At 41.2% G+C, this 26,672-nt stretch overlaps 2 protein-coding genes across 6 annotated transcripts in view; one reads left to right on the top strand and one right to left on the bottom strand.

The window, feature by feature from the left end:
* LOC140739510 (protein INSYN2B-like) overlaps nt 1-15,485 on the bottom strand; it is a 79,057-nt gene extending 63,572 nt beyond the window's left edge. For 4 of the 5 annotated variants that reach the window (XR_012101660.1, XM_073067876.1, XM_073067877.1 and 1 more), the window contains exons 1-2: nt 14,866-15,485; nt 9,555-11,593 (exon numbers count right to left, since the gene is read on the bottom strand). Coding sequence is in view for 4 of the 5 variants with exons in the window: in XM_073067876.1 (XP_072923977.1) it covers nt 9,555-10,762 (1,208 nt within the window). In the remaining variant the exon portion in view is untranslated. The remainder of the gene's footprint in view (nt 1-9,554; nt 11,594-14,865) is intronic. The other variant, XM_073067874.1, reaches the window with a different exon arrangement.
* LOC140739509 (dedicator of cytokinesis protein 2-like) overlaps nt 1-26,672 on the top strand; it is a 651,201-nt gene that overhangs the window by 400,880 nt on the left and 223,649 nt on the right. The window lies entirely within an intron of this gene.

Here is a 26,672-nt window from a genome sequence, read left to right as displayed (position 1 = left end):
GCGAGCATGCATTGGTATGCACCAAAACGCTAGTCGGCAGTGGGGTTTCTATGTCACTGTGTTGAGTTTCTTCATGAGAGACATGGATGAGGAAATGCTTTTCAAAATTTTTTGCATGTCGGCATCTATTTCACATTGGTGTACAGACATGGCGGAGAAGAAGCAACTGGAAATACGTAGGAGGAAATGCGATGCTACCAAGCGGACCAATCACAGTTGTTGTGGTCTGTGTCATCGCTATGCGTGAGTTACATTTTTGGGGAGGTGCACGTCACCCTATTGCGCAGGGTACGGCCTAGATGCGACACACAAATATAAATAAGCCTTAACACTCACAAAATGTTGGAGAAACTCAGCAGCTCAGGCAGCATCTATGGTCATGCACTTTGGTGGAAGAAATAAATGGGCAGACTATTATTTAGATGGGGAGAGAATTCAAAATGCAGAGATGCAAAGGGACTTGGGAGTACTTGTGCAAGATATCCTAAAGGTTAATCTCCAGGTTGAGTCAGTGGTGAAGAAGGTGAATACAATGTTGGCCTTCATTTCCAGAGGTATAGAATATAGGAGCAGGGATGTGATGTTGAGGCTCTATAAGGCACTCGTGAGACCACACAGAGTATTGTGTGCAGTTTTGGGCTCCTTCTTTTAGAAAGGATATACTGACATTGGAGAGGGTTCAGAGAAGTTTCACAAGAATGATTCCAGGAATGAAAGGGTTACCATACGAGGAACGTCTGGAAGCTCTTGGTCTGTATTCCCTGTAATTCAGGAGAACAAGGAGGGAAATGCTAAAAGGCCTGAACAGATTAGATATGGGAAAGTTATCTCCTATGGCAGGGGATTCTAGAACAAGAGGGCACAACTTCAGGATTGAAGGATTTCTATTTAGAACTGAGATGCAGAGAAATTACTTTAGTCAGATGGTGGTAAATCTGTGGAATTTGTTGCCATGAGTGGTTGTAGAGGCCAAGTCATTGGGTGTATTTAAGGCAGAGATAGATAGGTTCTTGATTAGCCAGGGCATCAAAGGGTATGGGGTGAAAGCAGGTGAGTGGCGATGACTGGAAGAATTGGATCAGCCCATGACCGAATGGCGAGTGGACTTGATGGGTTGAACGGCCTACTTCCACCCCTATACCTTATGGTCTTAGAGACAGTCTGTGTTTGGAACCTGGAATGCATAGCCTGTTGATACGGTGCAAGCAGGTTCCATTGTTACCTTTGAGGATAGAAACAGTACATGCTGTAGAAAAATTTGCAGGAACGAGATGGCAACATAACAGTGTTCTGGTAGAGAACTGGTGCAGACAAGATGGGATGAATGGCCCTCTCTCTTGCAGTGACCATTCTATGATTGATTCTGTACCACTTTTCCTGCTATGCTTTCTTGACAGTGGCTTTGCACAGAGCAGGCAATTCCTTCAATGGCCAATCTCTGTCACATTCCTGTTACTTGCACTTCAGCATGGGGAATATTGTCACACAAACAAAATACTTCCTTCTCCCACATTTCCTCCTTTTCCCAGGCATGCACCCTCAACCCATCTCCCCGCTACATTAACATCGGTAGAGTTCCTCTTGTTCTTACCTACCACTCCATTAGCCTCCGCATTCAGCATATCATTCTCTGCAACTTCCACCATCTTCAATGGATTCCTACCACCAAAAATATCTTTATTTCCCCTTCCTTCCACTCATTCCATTTTCCGCAGGGATCACTCCCTCCATTCGTCCCTTTCCACTAAGCTCCCTCCTGGCACTCATTCCTGAAGGGACACCAGCCCATTCATCTCTTCTCTCGCCTACATTCAGGGTCCCAAACGGTCCTTCTAGGTGAGACAACACTTTAACCTGCACATCTGTTGCAGTCATCTATTGTATCTGGTGTTCCTGAAGTGGCCTGCTCTGCTTTGGTGAGACCCAATGTGGATTGGAAACTGCTTAGTCGAGCACCTTGCTCCATCTGCAACAAGCATGGTTTCCCAGTGGCAAGTCGTTTCAATTCCACTGTCCATTCCCATTCTGTATTGTCAGTCTAGAGCCTCCTCTTCTGCTATGGAGAGGCCACTCTCATGTTAAAGGAGCAACAGTTCAGTTTTCATCTGGGTGGCCTCCGACCTGATGGCATAAACATTGATTTTGCCCCCTTCTGGTAATTTTCCCCCTCCTCCTTCCCTCTTCTTCCATTCCCCACTCTGGCTCTCTCTTGCCCCTTTCTTTTCTCCTTACCTGCCAAGCACCTTTCCTTTCTCCCACCTTTTTCCTCTCCTATCAGATCTGCTCTTCAGCTCTTTACCTTTTCCAACTATCTCCATCCAGTTTCTCATTTTACCCCACCCCTCATCCACTTACCTTCCCCTCACCTGGCTTCGCTTATCACATTCGAACTTCTACCTCTTCTCCTCCCCACACATTCTTATTCTGGCTTTTCCCCCTTCCGTTCCAACCCTGATGAGGAGTCTCAGCCTAAAACATTGACTGTTCATTCCTTTTCACAGATGCTACCTGACCTGCTGAATTCATTAAGCATTTTGTATGTGTTAGTCTGGATTTCAAGCAAATGCAGAATCTCTTGTGTTTACGGGGAATATTGTGATTTGCTCACAGTGCAGGTTAAGTAAGAGCTATAATGCTTGAAAATATAAACATTCAACAAAAGTTAAAAACAGGATTTGTGGATGGAAAGCCAGAGCACAGTGGAGTAGTTGTTGCTTTAGTTGCCTGCTCTAAGAGTCATTGGAAAAAAGTATGTTATTCACCAAGGCAACTTATACGTAGAATTCCATGACAACTATAGAAATAAATGTCAGAAATGACAAACAGCAGGCACGTACCATCATATCATTTACTTAATGCATGTGAGCAGAGATGAATTTACATCTGAGGCTTATAAAACTGAAAATATAGGTGAAAATCGTAAGAATTTTGATGGAATGCAAACAAAAGATGAGGGTGGCTAAGAAGGTATATGAGAAACGTCTGAAAATCAACACAAAGGAAAAATAACAAGAGCTTTTACACAACCATTAGAGCTTAAAAAGAAATCAAGACAGGCTAAGGGCTCACTAAAGCATTAATGGTGCCATCTTGCATATGCGAACAAGGAACTTGATTGATAAATACCTTAAAGTGCTTTTGACAAAGAAAGATGAAAGTGGTATTGTAGGAAAGCCTGGAGATAGATATAAAGGAGCTTTTACTAGAAACCAATAGTCAGAGGGATGCTGCACTAAAAGTATATAATGATAGGCCTGGATGGTATTCAACGGATAAAAGTGAAGATGCTGACAGAGGTAGCAATAGAGGCACTAACAGTAATTGTGTTAAATGACTGCTGTGGGGAGCACTAGATGATCAATCTCTGTCCCGGCCAATTTCAAATCAGCAAAGGTAAAGATCAGGCCAGACTTCTAATGTAGGCAGTTGATGTAAGCTTTAATTTCATATCCTGTTGCAAAATTAATAAACAGCTACTCAGATGTTCATAATTAGTGAATGTCAGGAACTTCTGTAAGGGCAGAAAGGGAGGACTGACAGCAGAGTGCAGATTTAGCATGAGTAATTTATATGAATTTGGGAATAGACTTTTGATATTTAGCAAGAAAGAAACAAATCCCCTCACTTTTCATTTCCAACCCGATTGAAGAAAACAGTATTGTTTATGTTTAAGTAGAGTCCTGACACAGGTTTTTGATCTGAAATGTTGACAATTTCTTTCCACCCACTGATGCTATTTGACCTGCTGAGTTCTTCCAGTAGATTATGTGTTGCTCCAAATGTATGTTCATCTTGTGAGCGCTGTGTACCTGAAACTCTCTGCCTCTGATGATGCTGCAAGTATTCATTGCACCTGGGCATACGTGTACTGGTGCAGAGGACAATAAACTTGACTCTGACTTTGAAAATATGATTGCTTTGATGGATTGAAGCACTGGCTTAAGTCTAAAAATAAGTGCCTGAACAAGGCCCTTGGATTTGTTCTGTAAATATGAGAGTCCATGTCATCAAAATTAGGTGATGCTGCATTTCTAGAAATTAAGCTGTATTATTTATCTTTGTATTCAGTCCTTCTATTATCTTTCGTCTCATTATCTTTGTATGTGTCTCTAACCTTGATGCTGTCCATGACCTTTGTTGTTGCCCTCTCGCTTGTGCTATGTTTTAATTCACCATTGGTGGCCAGCAGCCAATTCTGCCTGTTTCCAGCAAGATGTGAGAAATGACTTGTTTGATCAAAACTTTGGGTTCTAGCCCTCATACTTTTTCATGTGGTTTGTAGGGAAATTTAGGTTTAGCAGACCGTCAGAGCCTTTCTCCCAGAGTGGAAATACAGGGCTTAGCTTTAAGGTGAGAGAGGTAAAGTTTAAAGGAGATATGCGAGGCAAATATTTTACACACGTTCTGTGGTAGATATCTGGAACATATTGCCATGGTAAATGGTGGAAGCAGATAGGATAGTCTCAGTTAAGAGGCATTTAGACAAGCACATGAGCAAATAGAGAATGGATAGATACAGACTAATTACAGGCAAATAGGATTAGTTTGTATTGACATCACATTGACACAGATATCATGGATTATAGAGCTATACCATTTTATGTTCTGTGATCACATTCCTGAGAAGACATTTGAGACAAGTTGTTATTATGGTTGCACATATAGGATAGTGCTGAGTAGGCAGGGAGATATGAATCGGGGTATGTCTAGGTGAATTTCCTTTGGGTGGGAAATGGGCCAGACAACTGTGGAGATTTCCATTTATAATAGCAATCTGAACACAATAAATTAGCTCCATTGAATGCTGAGAGAAGGCAAGGTATTAGTTTTGGATCATGTCAGTGTAGGCTCCACTAACAATATGGCCTTTCTGTTCTTGGTAATGTCTTGCATCAAAGGCCCACAGTTCAATTTGTTCTGCCCTTCTGCATAAGTTATTTCCTATATTTTCTTAGAACAAGACTGTCACTAAACTAGAGAGGTGCAAAATAGATTTATGAGGATAAAACTAGGACTATAGAGTTTGACTATAAGGAGAGACTGGAAAGGCTGTGACTTATATTTTCCTGAAGTGTAGGATAGTGAGGGGAGAATATATGGAGCTTTGTAAAATCACGAGGAGTATCAGTGAGTTGAACAATCAGTCTTTTTTCTCAGGGTAAAGAAGTCTAAATCTAGAGGGCATAAGATTAAGCTGAGAGGTGAAAGATTTCAAAGATACCTAAGGGGCAATATTTTCACTAAGAAGAAAGTGAGTATACAGAATGAGCCAGCAAAGGAACTGGTGGAAAGTGGGTGGCATGGTAGCATAATGGTTAGCACAATGCTTTTCCATACAGGTGACCTGGGTTCAACTCCTGTGGTTGCCTGTAAGGAGGTTGTATGTTCTCCCCATGACCGCATGGGTTTCCTCTGGGTGCACCAGTTTCCTTCAGTTTTCTCCCACAGTCCACAGTTGTACCGGTTAGTTGGTCATTGTATATTGTTCTGTGATTAAGTTAAGATTAAATAAGGGGATTTAGAAAAATAGAGGGCTATGCACTAGGGAAATTCTAGGCAGTTTCTTGAGTAGGATACATGGTCGACATGACATTGTGGGCCAAAGGGCCTGTAATGTGCTGTAGATTTCTATGTTCTATGATTGCAGGGTGGCATAGCTTGAAGGGCCAGAAGAGCCTATTCTGTAACGTAGCTCAATAAATAAATAAATACACAAACAAGCAAACAAACAAATAAATAAATAAATAGAGGTGGGTAAAGTTACAATGTTTAAAAGAAATATAGACACATATGAAAGATTAAGAGGGGTACGGGCTAACTGGGACCTACTCAGTTAGCCAGCTTGGTCAACATGGACGAGTTGGGCTGAAGTGCCTATTTCTGTGCTGTATAACTCTATAACATGGGGAGGTCATTCAGCCCATCAAGTCTGTTCCAGCTCTCAAGGCAATTCCATCTATTCCATTTCCTCCCTCATTTCCCTGTAGCCCATACACTCTTGTGTGTTCATTGACTTCCCCAAACCCCTATTCTCCTGCTATCCATCTATACACTGAGGTATAGGCAGAGGCTCATTAACCTTCAACCAGCACTGGAAGGTGGGAGAAAACTGGTGCAAACCTGTGCAGTCACGCGGAGAAAGAAATCCTACAAACATAGCACCGGAGTTCTGGTTCAAACCTGAGTCACCGGACCTGTGTGGAAGCATGACGAATCATACACCATTCGCTGCTCCGTTGTGACCACGCCCAACCACCCCCCTTTCTCATGGTCAGTCTATGAGGGGAAAAAATTAAGAAAGCCATAGTCACAAATGGATTGCCGACATAGAGAGTGGGAAAGTCTGCACTTTTAAAGAATTAGCTGAAGCGTTTGCAGGATTATGAGGGAGTGCAAACAGTTTGAAAGCTCATTCAAAGACCCAGAACTCTAATAAGTTGAATGACCTCTTTCTGCTTTATAAAATTCCATGATCACAGTTATATGGGATGCAGTTCCAATGCCACTGTCCTGGCCAGACAGAATGAAAAGCAGCCAGGGATCTTGCTTCACCCTCATGCCCAGAAAAACTTCCTGAACTGTGAGCTGTTTAGAACTAATGTGGATATTTCTCCTTCATTCTTCAGCCTGTTAATTACTGATGGCATAAGGCAATCTTACAATGCCTCCCCAAGCCTCATCACCCAGCTCTGGGAAAGTCAAGGTCATGGGGACACGTCACAACATTAATTCAATCACATTTAGATTGACAATTCTTCATTAAAGCTAGATAAAATTGCTGAAGCTCCTGCTTCACCAGATGGGCTGCAGCCATTTAAGAAGGCTCTCTATTCATGAGAAATAACCGATAAATTCAGTCTGACCAGTGTTGGACACCTTCCTGGATCACATTTAAATAAAAGAAAATAGGAGCAATAAAACAAGCATAGCCCAGATGGGAAAACTAATTGGTTTATAGGCAGAAAAAGTCTAATTTTCATAATTACTGTGTAATTATCACACTACACCCTATAATTTCTGCCACTGTCTTTATGCAGATTATTTGATTTTGTCAAATGCTTTTTAGTAGTTACAATGGGTTGATGCTGATTTTACGCGATATGGTAAAACAAGTGTTGGCACACCATCCAAAGGCTCCAAAATTCTGATTTGCTTATAAATCTGGGATGTGACATGGGTGGCTGAAACATGCTGTAGCTTTGCTTTAACTCAAATCTCAAGACATAATCCATTTCTCTCATTATATAACATTCCTGATCAATGTTATATACAAGTCTCTTCTTACAGGTCTTGATAGTACATTGCAATCACTTTTCACGATAGTATGTGAGAGCAACAATGTAGTTTATTTTGCTACTATTAAACTTTCTTTATGGATGACATATTCCAACCTCCTGCTTCTAACCCTTGCAGGGGTCCCAAACGTTCCCAAGAATTTCAGGATTCCAAATAACTAATTAGAATAGGATTAGGAACAGTGAGAGAAGTCAACACCAACAGACAACGATGGAACATACAAAAAAGTGTCATTCACGGTGAATGGCTCTGATAGGACTTTAAACGTAACATACACCATTCCTGAATAATAATTTTGTCAATTCATTTACCATACAAGCTTGTTCTCTGAGTCACAAAGGAGGCAACTGGTAAGGTTTTTAAACATCTCAAGGAGGATACCAAAAGAGATAATAACAATGATGAAAGATCGACCAACCCAGGACTGCTTTCTATAGAATCCACAAGGCTAGGGAACACCAATAAATGTTTTTAAATTAAAAATAAAATTTAAAAAAAGGAAAATACAGCTGAGGGGGGTTTCAGAAAAATTGTGTCATAATTATAAGGTTTTCAGAAAAGGAGCTTGGGAGCAGTGTCTTCAGAAGGACTGTAGAGAATTTGTAACCCATTGTCATTAGGATGGTGGAGGAAGTTCAAAGATGCAAAGGAGAAGATAATATTGGGGAATCTTTGTGTGGAGTTGGTCTGAGTGACCAATTTCAGTATAATACCATCTACTTACTAGATCTTGACATGATACAACTAATTCAAATACGGATAATTGCCAAGTCAAAACAGAAGTGCAGAAATCTGAAATTAATAAAGAACACACTGGAAATTCTCAGCAAACCAGCCATCAAAGTTAGTGTTCCAGGTCATCTATCTCTCATCAGTTTCTGGAAGACTATCTAATGAGCTGTACTGTGGTGTGGCTGGAGGTGCCATTAAATCACAGCCCCAGCAACTGGGATTTCATCCTGACAACCAGTCTTGTGCTTGTGGAGTTTGCACATTCTCTCTGAGACTTTGTGGGTGTGCTCTTGGTGCTCGAGTTTCATGCTGGTTAGTAGGGTAGTTGGCCATTATAAACTGTCACAAGTGTAGGTGGGCAGTAGAAGAAGTAGAGGGAGAGTTGATGCAAATGTGATGAGTTGAGTGACTAAGATATAAGTGGGTGAATGGGGTTACTGACATATACCCAATGGGCCAAATGGCATCATTCTATTTCATGAGAAAACATGAAGTTAATGTGAAATATCAAATTTTTCTCACTCCGTAAATGCTGCCTAACTTACTGAGAATTTTCATTTTTTTCTGTTCTTATTACAATCCAGATAATTTGTTGATTCATCTATACTGCCAAGTTATTATCACTTATTGCCTTTACTTATTAACTTCTAAAGTTACATTGCCATCTAATCCTCTGTCTGTACCATCCTGGTTTTGGAATACCTTTGTCCTATGAATGGGGTGAGCATTGTACTGTAAGATCAGTAGCTGTCATTTGGTTTTTTCTTTTACCTTAGTGACACAAGTACAACATAAGAAAGTCATGGCAAAGTTGTCAAACCCTCTCTGAAGTATTGTGTTTACTTCTGAGTACCACATCTTAATTAATATAGACCCAAGAATAGATGTAGTACAGAAATACCAACATGAGAATGGGCTTGGAGTGTTAAATTATGTGGACTGATTTTATATGAGAGTATACAGTATCTCTTGAGCATTAACGAATAAAGGTGATTTGATCAAGCTACGTAGAATATTTATAATACCCAATAGGCTCAATGCAGAAGGAATCTTTCCTCTGGTAGGGAAACTAAGAACCAAATAATGTTAAATCTAAGGTTTAGCCAAGGAAAAACATCAGGATCACTCTGTCATGCAAACTGTCATAAAGATCCAGAACTTTTAACCCAAAAGACTGTGAGTGCCAGTTTAATTGGAGCTTATAAGAACAAAACTGGTGGATTTTTATCAGCCTGGCATCATGGAGCTAAGCTGATTTTGGTAAAGCTCAAGAGGTACAGGATCTGGTGAGTTGGGGAAATGAGACTTAGGGCTATGACTTTCTTGTTTTTTTCTCTCTCTCATAGTGTGCTCACACAGTCAATTCACTGACTATATCCACCTTGATAACCTTCTGATGTCAGTAGACCAAGGGATGTTGGTATGTGATTAAATTCCAAGGAGCCTCTAAATATTAAAACACTGAGAAAGAAGTGTTATGAGACAAATGTTACAAAGAAGTAAAAATGTAATAAAAGTCACCGTACCCTTCATTAAGTGCTTTTGTTTTCTCCATGTCCTGAATTACATTCAGAAGGACTTTGATCTTGTATTCGTTTGACTGTAGAGTGTCCTCGATGAACTGCATCCTGCCTTGTAGATCAAATAGGTCCCCTTGTGTCAGGTGGATTTGATTAATTTCCTTAATCCTTTTGCTTGCTTGAGGTTTTATTTCTGTGCTACAGGAAGCTGTATGATTACCAACATTGTCCAAGGCAAGTTCAGTGTCTGAGATAACTGTCTTGCTGTTGTTTGGTGAGCAGGCCCTTGACTTTGGTACATCCGTGACTGTTCGTTCACCAGTACCAATACATGCGGGATGAAGGTCTGAACACTCTGGCCAAACTTTATCCTCCCAATGACCTGCCCCTTCAGGTTCAGCTGCAGTTGATGGCTGTGTGGTCACGGATTCTGATTCATGTAGCTCAGAACAATTTAGATATGAAGGATATCCACCCAGAATACTTTCAGTCAGGGAGGCACCAGTATTGGAATGGGGAGATCCAGGATCTGATGGGTGGTCTGACACCACTAATTTCCCAGCATCTGTTGACATATCTGGAGAGTTGCATAAATCTGACACTTCACTCAGTGCCTCTTGTGGCTTCGGCTCTGATGCTTTTGATAAGGGCTTCCTTCTACCCATACTGCAGGTGCTTGGCTGGGGAGATGTTCCTGCAGCTCCTTTCACCAGTGTTAAACTTGGTTCAGAGCACTCAGCCTGTGTGGCAGCATCAGTGGCTCCCAGAGCCATGCCTTTCTCAGTGGGGGCAGCCCCTGCTGCTCTCACTGACTCTATCATCGCAGAACCCTTGGCTGATTTGCTGGTGTTCCTCAATTTACCTTTGAACCTTGGAAGGTGCTTCCTCAGACTGGGCGAAGTCTGAATAGCAATACTTTTGAGAAATCCTTGCCTCCTGGGAATCGCCAGTGAGCAGCTGGCTAGTCCCTGTGGCTTGGGACGTTGTGCTTTGCCTTTAGGGGCAGGTTTGCCTTCAGCCTTCTCCCTCATGTTGGGCACTTGTTCCTCTTTGAAGTGAACTTGCTGAACTTTGCTCTTGCGCTCTTGCACTTGGTTGGTGGAGTCGGCTGAGTTTTGACCTTGTTTAAGCTCAAGGGAGCGTGCTTTTGAGTCCTGCAGTGGAGCACTATTACATCTGGAAGTTTGCAAGTAATTGCGTTCTTTGCGACCCATTACAGTACTCACGGACAAGAGGCAAGGTTGTGGCTGTTCATGAGAATTGCAAATGGAAACAACTCCCTGGCCAAAACAGTTAAAATTAGTGTATCTCAAATGAACCACAGCGCAAGGTCAATGGGTAAAGTCTGTAGTGTTCATAATGCTAAGTAAACTGTATCAGTGGAGAGCAGACTTTTTATCAACACCATTAGCTCTGCTCACAGTGGGCTGACAGATGGGAAGGTTGACAAGAAAAGAAACAAAGCTGAAGTGTGCATCAGAAAAGAGACCTTCTCATCTCTAGGTTTAAGTGGAACTGTACAAACTGTGCTTTGTGGCTTTGCAATGTAACCTGGCCCACATCGTAAAATGATACAAAAATGTTTTAAGGGTGGTCATCTGACCACTGAGCATAAAATGTAGAAATGAAATAATTCCGTGCAGTCAATCTCAAGTAAGAGCAGGAGTTACTCAAGTTTCTGGGAAGGCTTGGGTTGAACGAAGGGAGAAGCCACCGCAGCTCCTAGGACAAGTTCCTTGGGTGGGTCCCCTTACTTGTGATGATATTTTCAAGTGGGCTCCACTGAGAATAGTCTCCATCCTGCAGAGTCCTTTTCTCCTCAGCCAGAAAAAACCCAATCAGCTCCAAGATCAGGAGATCAATGTCGTACAATTAAATCAAAGCAAGGTTTATTGGAGTATATCCCATTGATTTCTGGTGAATGCCAGGTCGAGACTGCTGAGACAATCTTCAGTAACTTTGAAATTTGGATGCATGCCCTGAAAAACAGAGCTGAAGACTTGAGAACACAGTGGACAATTGGCTGTGGAAAATCACAGTTGTTTCTGGAAATGAAATACAAAAGAAAAACCATTTAATGTTTTGCTTAGGGTGAACATTTCAATTTAAGGAAAAGGATAATGTGATTTCCAACTCTAGAACACCTTCTACACTCTTTGATTTCCTTCAAAGCCTTATCTCAACCCCCAAAAGACTTGGTTTTTGAAGGATTTTGGTTTTCCTCTACAAATTTCCAGCTTCCGTTTATAGTGTTTGGTAAATTATTCAGGCTCAGTCAGGAAGCTGCTGTGAGCTCAAGATTCATTAATCAGCTGGGATTCTTTTGCAGCAACTGCTGCTGGAGAAGCCCGTGGGTGCATATCAACTGGGTAAAAATGGGAGTGACTCTGCTGCAATGAATGGAGAACAACGCTGAAGGGTAGAATGTTGCTGACAAGACTGTGTCTGAACACCAGGATTCTACAAGAAGGGGAGAGAAAAACAAGAGCTTTAAAAAACTGAAGCAGAAAGAGTTAACATTGGATTCTTCCCTACTGTCAACCGTTATTTTGTTACGACTCTATTTAGGAAAGAGAGAATTTGCAGCATATGGAACATTTCACAATTTCAGGATATCCCAGAGGGTGTGCTTGCCAAAGACTTCAGTGAAGTATTTTTCTAGTTACAATAATGCAGGGTAATTCAGTAAAAATATTGGCTTGATGGTGAGAACACTGACTGGACGTTCAGTACACGTGAGTTGTTGATCCTCCAGGTCTATCTGCAAGGTTTGGAGCAGTACTTCAGAAAATCCATGGTAAAACTCAAAAGGCAATTGAAAATAAAGGTTTTTTTAAATTTCCATTCCTTGGAACATTTCATTTAATAATTGGTACTACGGGTGACTTATTGTGTCATGGCCATCTACGTTGTGGAAATTCACCCTTACAGAGTTCACAAATTGCTACCCAGAAAGTAATTTATGTGAAAAAGTAACTAAATAAACATCAAGTTTTATTTTTTCAACTGCATTTCCTGACATATGCACAGATGGTGGGCTTCACATTACGGAAAATTATGATAGGGACCATTTCCTAGGAACTCAACCCACAACCCCCTAACTCCCTCCCCCCCATCCCCATCATGTGTATGTCATTTGGATGTTATTGGACTGGTGACATGCTTGGAGGCTAGTAATAATGTGGTTAAAAACGTCTATAGATCCTACCACAGCTGGTGACCCTAAATACTGTATATAGTTCAATAACAGCTGACACTAATGCATGTTCCAAACATGCATTTATCTGGGATACACTAATTGGAGTAGAAGTTGTACACCATTCTAGACATATAACGAAGCATTAATATAGACCTGTTTTTCCGTTCGCAGCTATTCTGCTGTAGAAAGCATTAAACAGGCCATATCTAGTTAAGACAAGTGGAGAGGTTAACAGTAGAACACTACATACTAAGGAATTGATAGGTCTTCTTAAAGAATATTGTTACATTTGGTCTAATTAGGACAGCATAAGGAAGTAGTATAAGGAAGAATAAATTATTTTAAATAGTTTACCATTTTACAAAGAATGTAGATACTGAAATTACTATGCATCCCTTCCCCTTTGGAACTGGCATTATATATTTATAAGATAAAAGATATTTCATATATTTGAAAGATAACATGTATTGGAAACTACTATAGGTTGCATAGACAAACCCTCACCTGACCTAAGCATGCTCTTGAATCCTACAGCTCGATTTTATGACCATGGTTTAAGCAAAGCTTTTGATCTTTGTTCACTGACCTCTGCTGGAATGTGGGTATTAGAATAAAGACAAGGTGAGACTGGACCATAGCCACTGCTCATTGTCTAGATTTGAGAGGTAGACAGGATAGCAAAGGAAAAAGCCACAGGGACAAATTGTAATTGACCATCAGGATGAATTTCATGTGAGAATAGTCGTCACAGTTATTATACATTTTTGCCAATGCAGTTCTATTGAAGTATTATTTTCTCACGGTTACTTATTACCAGTGAATAAATATGAATTTTTACTCCATGATTTCCCTGCAAACCAGTCACAGCAAAGATTAATACCTCAGAGATAGACGATGACTAGAGACTGCCGAAACTGTTAGAAAAAACAGATGAAAGAGTTGTGTGAAACCAGTACAGATCTGTCAGCATTTTAGCAAGACCCACATTGCCTGGGCTAAGAAAGCCTCCTTAAATTATAATTTTAAAGGAAAATAATGTAACCTCCTTAACATTTACAAATAGGTATTAACTAGGACTAAATTCTGTTATTAAAAATCTTCTAGAAGTAGGTCGGGTCTCAGGAGAATCCTTCAAATAAACAGAGACAAGGGAGACTATTTGGCCCATCTAACCAGTCCATGCATTTCTGTTCCTCCTCAAGAATTGTAATTGTGTCCTAAAAGTTTCCAGAATATTTGACAGTGTAAACCCTTAATCATTTATTTTTTTTGAAAGAACACCCCCGCTGTTCCTGGTAGTCACCACTTTAGACTGAAAGCAAGCAGGAGAAGGTAAAGCCTGTAACATAACAACAATCTCATCTCATGTTTACCCATCTTCAATAATCTGCAGTACTTCAGACTGAAGACTGACTGATTGAAATGAGGCTGTAGTGCGTGATTACATGGCCATACACCAGGGAAATGTTAAAGTTGGACATTGCCTATGTGGATACTGGAATATATAAATTGTTAAGTGGCTGCAAAGTGCCATTAACTAATTTTTCAGGACAAGCCAGCTAGTCTGTGATTCTGTGTCTCCCGTCTTTCATCCAACACCACTCTCTCCTCTCTCCATCTCTGTATGTCTCACCCAACTCTCCCTGTCTTCTCTCTTTCTCTCTCTCTTCCACTGTCTCTGTTTCTCACCCTACCAAACCAGATCATCTAGCTGGGGTAGCACCTTGTGGCTTCTACAGAGCTGAGAGGCTAAGGTGAGACTGGTCGAGAAGCCAAGCAGAGGAGTGGGGACTGAACAACCTTGAGAGGGCCACTGTTTATGTGATATATTAAATAAAGCACCAGAATAACTCAGCAGATATGGAGCAGGAAGCAGATGTGAAGATGAAGTGATTAACATGCACAGTCTGTCTGAAAACATACCTGCCACCTCATAGATCATTATAGCTGTAGCTTTAACACTGATTTAAGAAGCTGATTTGACTCACACAGGCAGGTTAATGCACATTGCAAGGCTGCTTAAAAGCACATAACGAGTTACCCCCTTTTATTAGCCACATGCTTCAGCATTACATGGTAAGTTCTGCAGGCTATTATTGGTACTGAAATACTCCTCACCTGCTAATTCCCCCGTGATGTGCAATATCCATGGCAGGCAATGGGAACAAACACGGGGGTCCATTTTCAACTCTTCCTTCGAGGAGACCTCTGAAGTTAGCAACCTGACGAAAGCAGCAAAAGCTTTAGTGAGACCCGCTCCTCAGCCAGCACCTGCTCTCCAAACCCTAGCCCTCATTTTTTTCTCTAGGATCAGGGTAATCCGGTCCAAATGTGACTTCTTGTCCTGGTGAAGCACGAAGCAGAGGAAAAAAAATCTCAACAGAGCTTTGTTCAGTGATACTGTACCATGCCACCAAGAATATTTACAATCTGAGCTGCAGCAGTGGTAGCAAATAAAGCAGAGGCAAACTCACAGTGCTGTCGCTCTCTCTCTCTCTCTCCTTCCTTCCTTCTCTCTCTCTCTCTCTGTCTGTCTGTCTCTCTCTCTCCCCTACACATTTCACGTGAGAATTACAGCCCACAGCCAGACCTAAGGGGGTCTGAGTTAGGAGTAGAGGTGGGATTTGAGTAAATAATTATCAGTGAGCCAGTCAGTTTATCATTCCCAAGCCGGCCCGAGGTTGTAAATTACTGCTGCTTTGGTAAAGACTGTTCTCTCCATCCAGTCTCAATCTGTTCCACAGTCTGCCTATCAATGCAATCTGCTCATCCCTGTGCATCATTAAAAGGGCAATGGAGCTGTGCATTTGTTTCTGTTGATTCAGTGATTATATCAGATCCCACTTTCCTGTCATGTCCTCACTATTCTCCCCAGTGCACCACAAGCTCATTAAACATTTTGCAATGCAATAATTCACACAGCAAAAAGTCAGTGATTGGCTGGTCTTGTTGTTGCCTCTTGAGTCATTTTGGACAGTGTGAGGAAGTTGGATTATAATCTCCAACTGTTCTACCGTTATCTCCCAGAAAATAAGTAATGACACTGAATCCTACTTTAATTTCCAGTGGGATTACATTTCCAGTGGGTATAGCTAGACCTCCCATGCTGCATACAAAGGCAGATTTTAGTTTAGCCCGTCTTGAAGGAGATACTCTGTGAATTGTGAAGATGATGAGAATCCATATCATTTATTGTCTCCGGCATTTCCCACTATCCATTCCTTTACATTTCTTTAATCTGCTATGACTAGGATAGAGTTATGTGGACCATCTCTTGCTTTCAGCTACTTTATCGTAGATGAAGCTTTTAATATTTTGACCATAGTCAAGCCCTGTGCAAATGTTCTCCAGCACCCAGACCTCAGACAGCAGTCTAGTGGAGGACAGTCTAACCTAGGCAGCTGTGCTGTCCCAATGGCCCTCAGCTAACTCAGCATTGAGGGCCCAGAGAGCCACATGTCTAAGAGTGACTGTCTGCTGACCAGCTGCAACTTGGATGTGGAATCTCTTCTGAACAATTTATGGTTCATGGTCATTACTGAATCAGAAATAATTCAGAAAACGTGTAGCTCGGGTGGTTGATGTTTGGGTTGGGTTGCTCTCCGATCTTGGCAATTTACTTGCAAATGTTTTGTCACCATGCAAGGAGACATCAAAGCGGCACAGATGATGTTTCCTCACACGGTGATGAAACGTTTGCAAGTAAATCGCTAATATCGGAGAACGACTCAGTCCAACCGTATCATTGAGTTTTGTTGTGAATGTTAATCTTAAACAGCGAGTCATTTGGCCCTAGCTACCTACTTCCAAGATCACACAAATAAAAGAATGGATTTATGTCTCATAATCACCAATCAGTCACTGGCTAGAAAGCATGTGAAGTCAGGATGACAGCAGTGAGCTCCAATCTCCACCCATCCTTCACCTCACTCCCCCCCCCCACCAACTATATACACACACACACACACACACACACCCTCTCTGTCTCTGTCTCTGTCTCTGTCTCTGTCTCTGTCTCTCTCTCTCTCTCTCTCTCTCTCTCTCTCTCTCTCTCTCTCTCTCTCTCTCTCTCTCTCTCTCTCTCTCTCTCTCTCTCCCTCTCCCTCCCTCCCTCCCTCCCATGAAGAATCACTAATCGACTGAGGAACTTGACAGGGGTGGTCAGTACTTGGAGAATATCAGGGCTGCTGTAATATTTTCTGCTTTGGGATTGCACAAATCCTCATTCCAAGATGCAGAGTTTATGGATGCCTTTTGTCTCCCACAAAACACCAGAAATATTGGCGAGGTGAATCTCACTGTCTGTCTGAGGATATTTCTCCTGAATTATTTTCTAAAACAATCCAGTGGTTATTGATATTAAGATGGAAATCTCATTTGCCCAAGCCATAGGATGACTGAAGAGGGAAATAGCAATGTTGCTGTGGTCCATTAGACATTACTTGGCTGAATTTTTATAATTTCTAATGCATTTCAGACTAACATGTTAAACAGAATAGCCATGGAGATGTGAGTTTACACAGATGTGTTGGCATATCCATACCTGTACACACACACTCACACAGTCACACTCAGAAAGAAAGGAACAAGTACACTCACAAAGATCCATCCACATTCACTATCCCAGACATGTACATACAGGCAGAAATACAGAGATACGGACCCACACAAGTACACATGGAACCCCTCATGTACAGATATTTCTCGGCTGCAGTCCTGCCTTTCTAGGTTAAACACAATTCTTTATTCTTGTAGGTGTATGTTAATCTAACTATCTACATTAAATAATTCCTTTGTGATTTCTTGAAGGCACCAATTGTTCTCTATTTCCTCAATTACTTTAACCATGTTCACTGCTTTATTACAAACACTTCAATAAAACTTAACCAATATTTTCCTTTAACAAAAGCATCTCTGAACCTGCTCATGATTTATGAGTGTTATAAATTAGGCTATCGTATTGATTCCACCTGACACCATTCACTTTTGACTTTGCTTTTGCTAATTATTTGTCTCTTCCTCTTCTGAGGAAAATGGTTTTCATAGAGCTAGGATTGCACACAACCATTCCTTCCTCTTCTCAGTAAGTGACGGTTGTCCATCTTCTCAGCCACAGTGAGCATCACAGCCAAGCTCACAGCAAGTCTAAAGGGGTGTTCTAAGAAGCAGGAAATCTCACCCACTCAGACTTCCTATCCCTTTGCACTCCTGAGGTTGTATTTTTCTCTTCCATGAGATCAGGCAGTTCATCACAAAATAAGCTCAGCGTTCTTTCTGCTGGGCTCACTCCACATTATCTAATATGTTTAATCACTCAAGCACTGGGGAACGTGGAGGTGAGATATAGATTTCGGAAGTCTATTCCAAGAATTTGAATCAGGAAAAGGAGGCTCTGCAATATAATGTTAAAGTGATACTCTCATGTTGACATAAAAGCTAACACTGAACTAAGAAACAGAGTAGGGCTTGTCTCTCCAGTATGTGGTCAGTCTTCCTCATTTAACCAATATTATTTTAAGGCAATTAACAGATCAAACAGTTCTCATTTCTGCTCATAGGATTTTACTGTTTTCTTATAGGCTTTTGCACTTATTCTTTTCTAAAAGCAAGTCATGATACCAAATATAATTTGAGTTATTTGCCAAAAAAGGGTTGCAAGATTGTATAAAGAAAAAACATTTCTTTAAGAAAATAAGTTCTAACAAGCATTTAGAGTAATTGTACTGCTTTCTGCCAGTTGATCTGCAGTGGAGTTGCTAATGAATTGCGTAGACAGATTTATAATAACAGACTTTAACAGTGTTCAATTAATAATTCAGCTAGGAGTGTCACCATTAATAATAGCAAGGAACCCGCAAATCATAGACTGCATTCAGAATGTGGGTTCTTTAAATTATTAAAGGCTGTCATTAATTTAATTCTATGGACAATCCATGACTTAGTCAGTGTTACATTTGCCTCTGAATCTGAAATTGTGTGTTGAGGCCACACACTGGTGGCTTGGGCACAGAATAAGGGTTGACAGCTTGGTGCTGAACAAGTGCTAAACATGTTGGATGAGCTGAATAAAGCAAGCTTTCACATGCTTACAGAATCTGCCACTGTATAAATTGTTTCAAGGTGTGTCGATGCAAGATTGTCCCCGTCTTTCACAGTAATGTCTAGTTTACCTGGGATATGCTAGGAAGCTGCATGAATACAAATTTAAATATATTTCATTCGAGCTATTAAGTGGAATTGTTTCTATGTGTACAGCGTACTTTGCCCTCATTTCTCCAACCATTATGTACACAGAACCTAACAATTTTATATCAGGGTTTGGAGCCACACTTCTCAAGACTGTGATGTTCTTTTAGCTGGAGACAAGCACGACTCATTACATAGCAGTATGTTTGACAAGTTCATGCTGTGTGACGACTGATCTAACGAACTGCAGGTACATTCCCACTCATCTATGCGATAATTTGTTTTCCTCAAAGCTGTAGTTAGCTGATGTAATGGAATTTTAATTAAAGAGTTCATGGAAGAAAGGGAAAGTTGTCCTTAGTCATTGTCAAGCTTCTGTGACTTTCATCTTTTCCAAAACACTACTGTCCCTTTGCTAATTTGCTCCAACATGCTCACTGATGGACACAACTCTATTCCTAAATGCTTACATTTCATGTTTCTCCTCCCTTGATCAATTTCTCCACAAGTAACTATAGATTTCAATGGTCTCTATATTTCTCCATCTTTCACCAGTTCCAATTTTCTTCTGAGGGTTATAGCTGCCACAGCCTTCTGTTCAAGAATTCAATCCCTAAAGTCTCTGCCTCCTCAATTTTACCCACTTTCTTCATAACCCTCGACTGTCCTAACAATTCTAAGGACATCTTTAGTTTGTTTATTCTGGTCCATCAGAGGCACTGTGTAAATGCACAATCATGATAAAAGATCTTTAGTCAGTTTTGCAAGAACACAGTGATGATCCATCTGATTTGTTTTTCACACTGGCTTGAGACAGTGTTGAAGCAGACATTATGAACTGATCCACTGTGTCTTACAGAGCGCCTCTTTCGCAGTGTGATGGGGGAGCCTGCTCACCAGTGCATGCAAGCCATGTAGCAGGGGTGTGTGCTGGTTCTGAGCAGCAGGTTTACAGGATAAGTTACACCTCTATCCCGAGCCAGCTCAGACAGGTCCTGTGGGAGGTGAAAAGGAATCAAAACTCCAAGAGCAATAGGATCACAAATGTTTGCTGATAGCTGCATGTTGTTCAATTCCACTTGTAACTGCTCTGCAAAAGAAGCAATCTACATAGTGAGACTAAGATAACATTCAAGTAAGTGTGGTTAAGGTAATGGACATCTCCAACAAGAACGAATTTAGTCATCTACCCATGATATTCAGTGCCATGAACAGCACAGATTCCCCCACCTTTAGGGTGGCCAAGAGCGGTCACTAGTGACCAGAAATTTGACCATACAGGCAGAAAAATTCTGTAGTTCAAAAGCTTGGAAACCTGGAATAGGTAACTTTTTCCTGACCAGCAACACCACCTGCCATTCAGTATCTTCTTTAAAAATATATTTCTATTCCTTTGCTGTCACTGCATTAACTCTGCTCAACAGTCTGCAGACATTAACTGACAAACAGTTTAAAGAGGCTGGAGCAGCTGAAAGCAATAGCTAACCAAGGTAATTAGGAATGGGCAATAAATACAAGCTTTGCCATTGAGGCCCACATCCCTTTCATTAAGTGAGGTGCTCTCCTTAAATTTAAAACAGACTGTCTTCAGTGTATGCAATGAGAATTTCTGAATATTCAAACTACTAACGTGCCAAGACTGCTTTCTTAATTTGTGTGATACAAACAATAAATTCACTTTTATTAGGAATGACTTCTAATATGAAAACAAATTGGCTTGATGATGTATAATTTTCTGTGTCACCCATGTGTAATCACCCATCTTTCCTGATAGCAAGAGATCCCTTGATAGTTGGTTACAACACATAATTATCTTATAATTAATATTGTCCATTTTACCTGAACTCCTGCTTGTGAGACTAACTTTAGATACAACACTGAGTCATGTCATCTGCAAAAATTCTCTGATGACTCGACAATATTTGAGTGTATACAGGGAGGACAGGAGGATGAATACAGGGCCCTGGTGGAGGACTTTGTCAAATGGTGCAAGCTGAATCAACTACAGCTCAACATCAGTAAGACAAAGGAGATGGTAATAGACTTTAGGAAGATTAAGTCTACATTGTTCCCTGTTACTATTAAGGACCTACAAGTACCTGGGGCTGCACCTGGATGACAGACTTCAGTGGAGCACCAACACGGAGACTCTGTACAAGGGCCAGAGTCACCTCCATTTCCTAAGGAGACTGAGGTCCTTTAGAGTATGCAGGCCTCTCCTTCAAATGTTCTGCCAGTCTGTTGTCAACAGTACAATCTTCTATGCAGTGCTGAGCAGGGGCAGTGGCATCAACACGGGTGATGCCAACAGGCTCAATAAACTGATTAAAACAGCTGGCTCTGTTATCGGAGTCAAACTGGACACATTGGGGGCTGTGGAAGAACAAAGGACCCTACAGAAAACCCTGGCAATTCTGGACAATGCTTCTCACCTTCTGCATGCCACCTTGGCTGAACAGAGGAGCACTTTCAGTAATAGACTAAGACAACAGCGCTGCTCACAAGTGCACTATATGAGATCGTTCTCGCCCTCGGCCATTAGGCTCTATAATGAGACAACCTATAGCCGGGGAAGTGATGACCCCCCTCCTGTTAGACTGTTTGTGGTAACTTATTTTTTATTCTTTCTACTTCTCTTCTAATAATTATATCTGTGCACTTGTTATGCTACTATGACACTGCAATTTCCCTTGGGATTAATGAAGGATCTTTGTATCCATCTACCTATTGACACAATAGGTTGTGGTGAATGGAATGGGAAAACAAAAACATTTATATTGAAGCTGAGCCGGACGAGCTGTGTGGCAGCAGCACTGACTGCTGTGCTACTCTGCTACACACTGAGGCTGGATGGTCCCATGGATCCATTAGCCCCCAGAAGCTGAGGATGCAAGGTATGAATGAAAGATGGCCCCGAACAGAGCAAAAGGTGTTCCACAGAGACAAAGCCTCTTTAAACACAATGTTTTGATTTTGCCTTGGGCTTGTCTTAGTGTGCAGGTAACTTAGACCACTGTTGATTGTACCCTGAACTCTTCATGACTGAACTAGGTTCAGTATTGTCCAGTTTCTCTGAAAATGTTTTAATAGATCAAGACCTAATGTGATAATTTATGCTGTTGAACATTATAGACAGCACATGAATATTGGAAATAAGAGCAGAATTAATCCATTTGGCCTGTTGAGTCTGCACTGCCATTCAGTCATGGCTGATTTGTTATCTCTCTCAACCCCATTCTCCTGCCTTCTTCCTGTAACAATTGGCACTCTGACTGATCAAAAAACTATTAACATCTTCTTTAAATATAGCTAATGATTTGGCCTCCATAGCAGTGTGTGGCAATGAATTCCACAGATTTCCCACACTCTGGCTAAAGAAATTCCTTCTCATCTCATCTCTTCTATTTTGAGGCTGTGCCCTCTGGTCCTAGAGTCCCCCACTATAGGAACCATCCACTCCATCTAGATCTTTCAGTATTTTACAGGTTTCAATGAGAACACCCCTCACTATTCTAAACTTCAGCGAGTACAGGCTCAGAGTCGTCAAATGCCTCTCACACATTAATCCTTTTATTCAAAGGATCATTCTCATTCTCATGAACCTCCTCTGGACCCTTTCCAATGCTATTTTAGATAGGAGGGCCCAAAATTTGCTCACAAAATGTGGTCTGGCCAGTTCCTTATAAAGCACTGAACTTCCCAAGACCCTTTGCACCTCAGGTTTCTGAATTTCCTCCCTGTTTATAAATTAGTCTACATTTTATTCCTTCTATGAAAGTGCATAACCATACACTCCTCTGTACTACATTCCATCTGCTGTTTCTATCTGTTTAAGTCTTTTTGCAGACTCCTTTCTTCCTCAATGCTATGTGACCCTCCACCTATCTTCATATCGTCCTCAGAATTAAATTTCACAGCTAGGTTAATTCATCCATCCACCAGGAATAAGAAACATAACATGATACACTGATCTATGTTTTCTCGTAGTCAGCTTTTTTTGGTACATGGTTCAGATTAAGTGAGTCTTCCTTTGACAGGCCCAACTCTCTGTATAGACAATAGATTGCCCTTTGATTTTCACCTTTTCACTCTCCTCACATGCACATGAAATTAGTTCCAGGTTAGCTGAATGGAAGGTTTGCTTATTCAAGTGTACCGGTACTTTTGCAACAGATGCAGCTTGCACACCTGACCTGAGATAAAATGTGCTTCATGGAGGGGCAATGTGTGTTTTAAGTTGCAGGAGGGGTGGGAATCAGAGAGCCAGAACCAGTAGTGGAGAGGTTGAGGAGACAGAGGTTGTTAAGACTACAGACAAAGACAGGAATCAAAGGTTGAGCATGGTGCGATGAATGTTCTGAGCTGCGTATCTTTCAATACAAGAAGTATTGTAGGAAAGGCAAGTGAGCTCAGGGCATGGATCAGCACGTGGAATTATGATATCGTAGCCATTAGTGAGACTTGGTTGCAGACGGGGCAGGACTAGCAGCTCAGTGTTCTGGGGGTTCCATTGTTTTAGAGGTGACAGAGTGGGAGGAATTAAAGGGGGAGGGATGGTGTTACTAGTCAGGGAAAATGTCACAGCAGTGCTCAGTCAGAACAGACTGGAAAATTCATCTAATGAAGCTTTATGAGTGAAAATGAGGAATAAGAAAGATAGGACAATGTTAATGTGTCTATATTATAGCAGGTGATTTTAACTTTCCGCATATTGACTGGAACTCCCATATTGTAAAATTATTAGGTGAGATAGAGTTTGTCGAACATGTTCAGGAAAGATCCCTTAATCAGTACTTGGAAGTCGCAACAAGAGCATTGCGATACTTGATCTGCTATTAGGGACTGAGACAAGACAGATGACAGAAGTTTGTTTAGGGTAACAGCTAGCATCTAGTGATCATAATGCCATTAGTTTCAAAGTGAATATGGAAAAAGATAGGTCCAGTCCGCAGGTTGAGATTCTAAATTGGAGAAAGGCCAGTTTTGATAATATCAGAAAGGATGTGGCAAATGTGTTTCAGACAGGCTGTTTTCTGCCAAAGGAGTAGTTGTAAGTGGGAGGCCTCCCAAAGCAAAATTTTGAGAGTTCAAATCTTGTATGTGCCTGTCACAATAAAAGGTAAAGATAACAGGTTTAAGAACCTTGGTTTTCAGGAGATTTTGAAGCCATGGTTAAGAAAAGAAAGAGGTGGATAGCAGGTGTTGGCAGGTAGGAACAAATGAGGTATTTATAGAGCATAAGAAATGAAAGATAACAGTTAAAAAAGAAATCCAGAGGGCTAAAAGAAGGCATGAAATTGTTCTAGCAAACTAGGTGAAGGAGAATCCTAAGGGATTCTACAGATATGTTAAGAGCAAAAGGATTACATAGGACAAATCTGATCCTCTGGAAGATCAGAATGGTCATCTATGCATGCGGGCAAAAGGGATGGGGAGATCTTCAACTGATTTTTTTGCATCTGTATTTACTCAGGAGATGGACTCGTTGTTTATACTAGTGAGGCAAAGCAGCAACAAGGTCATGGACCCAATATAGATTACAGAGGAGGAGGTGTTTGCCGTCTTGAGGAAAATTAGGGTGGGTAAATCCCCAGGGCCTGACAAGGTGCTCTCTCAGACCCTGTGGAAGGTAAAGGCAGAAATTGTACGGGCTTTAGCAAAGATACAGTATTTAAATCATCCTTAGTAACAGGTGAGGTACAGGAGGAATGGAAGATACCTTCTGCTGTTCAAGAAAGGCCATAAAAATAAACCTGGAAACTATAGGAGAGCCTGATATCAGAAGTGGGAAAAGTTAATGGAATGTATTCTAAGGGACTCGATATATGAGTATCTGGATAGGCATAGACTGAGTAAGGATAGTCAGCATGGCTTTGTGTGTGGTAGGTCATGTTAACCAATCTTATAGAGTTTTTTGAGGAAGCTACAAGGAATGTTGATGAAGACAAGGCAGTGGATGTGTCTACATGGACTTTAGCAAGGCACTTGACAAAGTCCCACATGGGAGGTTGATCAAGAAAGTTCAGTAACTTGGCATTCAAGCTTTAAGGGAGAAGGCTGACAGTGGTAGTAGGTGCTTGTCTCTCTGACTGAAGGTCTGTGACTAGTGGTGTGCAACAGGGATCCATTGTTGCTTGTCATCTATATCAATGATCTGAATGACAATGTGGCTAACTAGATCAGCAAATTTGTGGAGGACACCAGGATTTTGGGTGTAGTGGACAACGAGGAATTCTATCAGAGATTGCAACAGGTTTTGGACCAGCTGGAAAGATGGGCTGAAAAATGGCAGATGGAATTTAATGCACCGCACTGTGAGGTGTTGCACTTTGGTAGGACCATCCAGAGTGAATGGTAGGCACTGAGGAGCGTGATAGAACAAAGGGTTTGGAAATACAGGTTTACAATTCATTGAAAGTGATGTCACTGGTTGGTAGGTTCGTAAAGAAAACTTTTGGCAAGTATTGAGTACAGGATATGTGATGTTATATTGAAGTTGTATAAGAAGCTGCTGAGGCGTTATTTGGAATATTGTGTGCAGTTTTGGTCACCTACCTGCAGGAAAGATTTAAATAAGTTTGAAAGAGTACAGAGAAAATGCAAGGATGTTGAGGAATTGAATTATAAGGAAATATTGAACAGGTTAGGACTTTATTCCTTGAAATGTAGAAGACTGAGTGGAGGCTTTACTGAATTATGAGGGGCATAAATAGGGTAAATGCAGGCAGGCTTTTTCCATTGGGATTATGGGTCAAGGGTGAAAATTGAGATGTTTAAGGGGACTATGAGAAGAAACTTGCTTCACTCAGAGAGTTGTGAGAGTGTGGATTGAGCTGCCAGCGCAAGTGATGCACGTCAGCTTGATTTCAATGTTTAAGAGAAGTTTGCATAGGTACATGAATGGTAGGGGTATGGAGGGCTCTGGTCTGGCTGCAGGTCAATGGGAATATGCAGCTTAAATGGTTCGGCATGGACTCGATGCATCAAAGGGCCTGTACTTTTCTATGACTCTCAAACATTTTCATCAATGTCCCCTGTCTTTATGCAGACTTTTTTTGATACCTGTCTGTCTAATGACATCCCACTCATACTCTGGTCTCATTGACTGCAGCCTGGAGATTATTAATAGCATTCGCATAATCTTTTATTTTACCAAATCAAACTTTTTCACTTATCCAATGTAATAGCCCCCCCTTTAATTTCCAGTTCAACCGATGTGACAGGTGATAGGGGTGCCTTTCAAGGGGAATTGATGCACCATCAATAACTCTCTGAGACGTGAGGCGAGATATAGGCTTTTATTGGCTGGAAGGAAGAACAAGCAGCAATTGACCACCACACAACATCCTGGAGACTGAGCCCGGGGCTTTGTCTCCAATCGTGTTTATTCCGGGGTCCGTGGGAGAAGCCACAGGAGCAGTCAGCGGGTGGGGGGGGGGGGGGGGGGGCATGTCCAGACAGGTATATGTAGTTCACCACAGGAGTGAAACCCCAACATAAATAAACTTTTGGTGAGCACTTACTGTGAACACATTTGTGAGCTGAATCAGTAGTCTTCTGGTCTTAAAATTCAGTAATGCTACGCTTCCGTGCAGAAAGCAGCATGGGGCATAAATGATTGCAATAAATAAATAAGCTACTGTAAGATTTACTGCAATTACAAATTTGGTGGTTTGAACATTTATCAGATACACAAGGTTACTCATATTGGCACCTTGTTAGAATTGTAGTGACATATA

This window comes from Hemitrygon akajei, chromosome 15 (assembly GCF_048418815.1).
Source record: "Hemitrygon akajei chromosome 15, sHemAka1.3, whole genome shotgun sequence".
In the NCBI taxonomy this organism is placed as follows: Eukaryota; Metazoa; Chordata; class Chondrichthyes; order Myliobatiformes; family Dasyatidae; genus Hemitrygon; species Hemitrygon akajei.
Note: the sequence above shows the minus strand (reverse complement) of the source record. Positions and strands in the feature narration are given on the sequence as shown.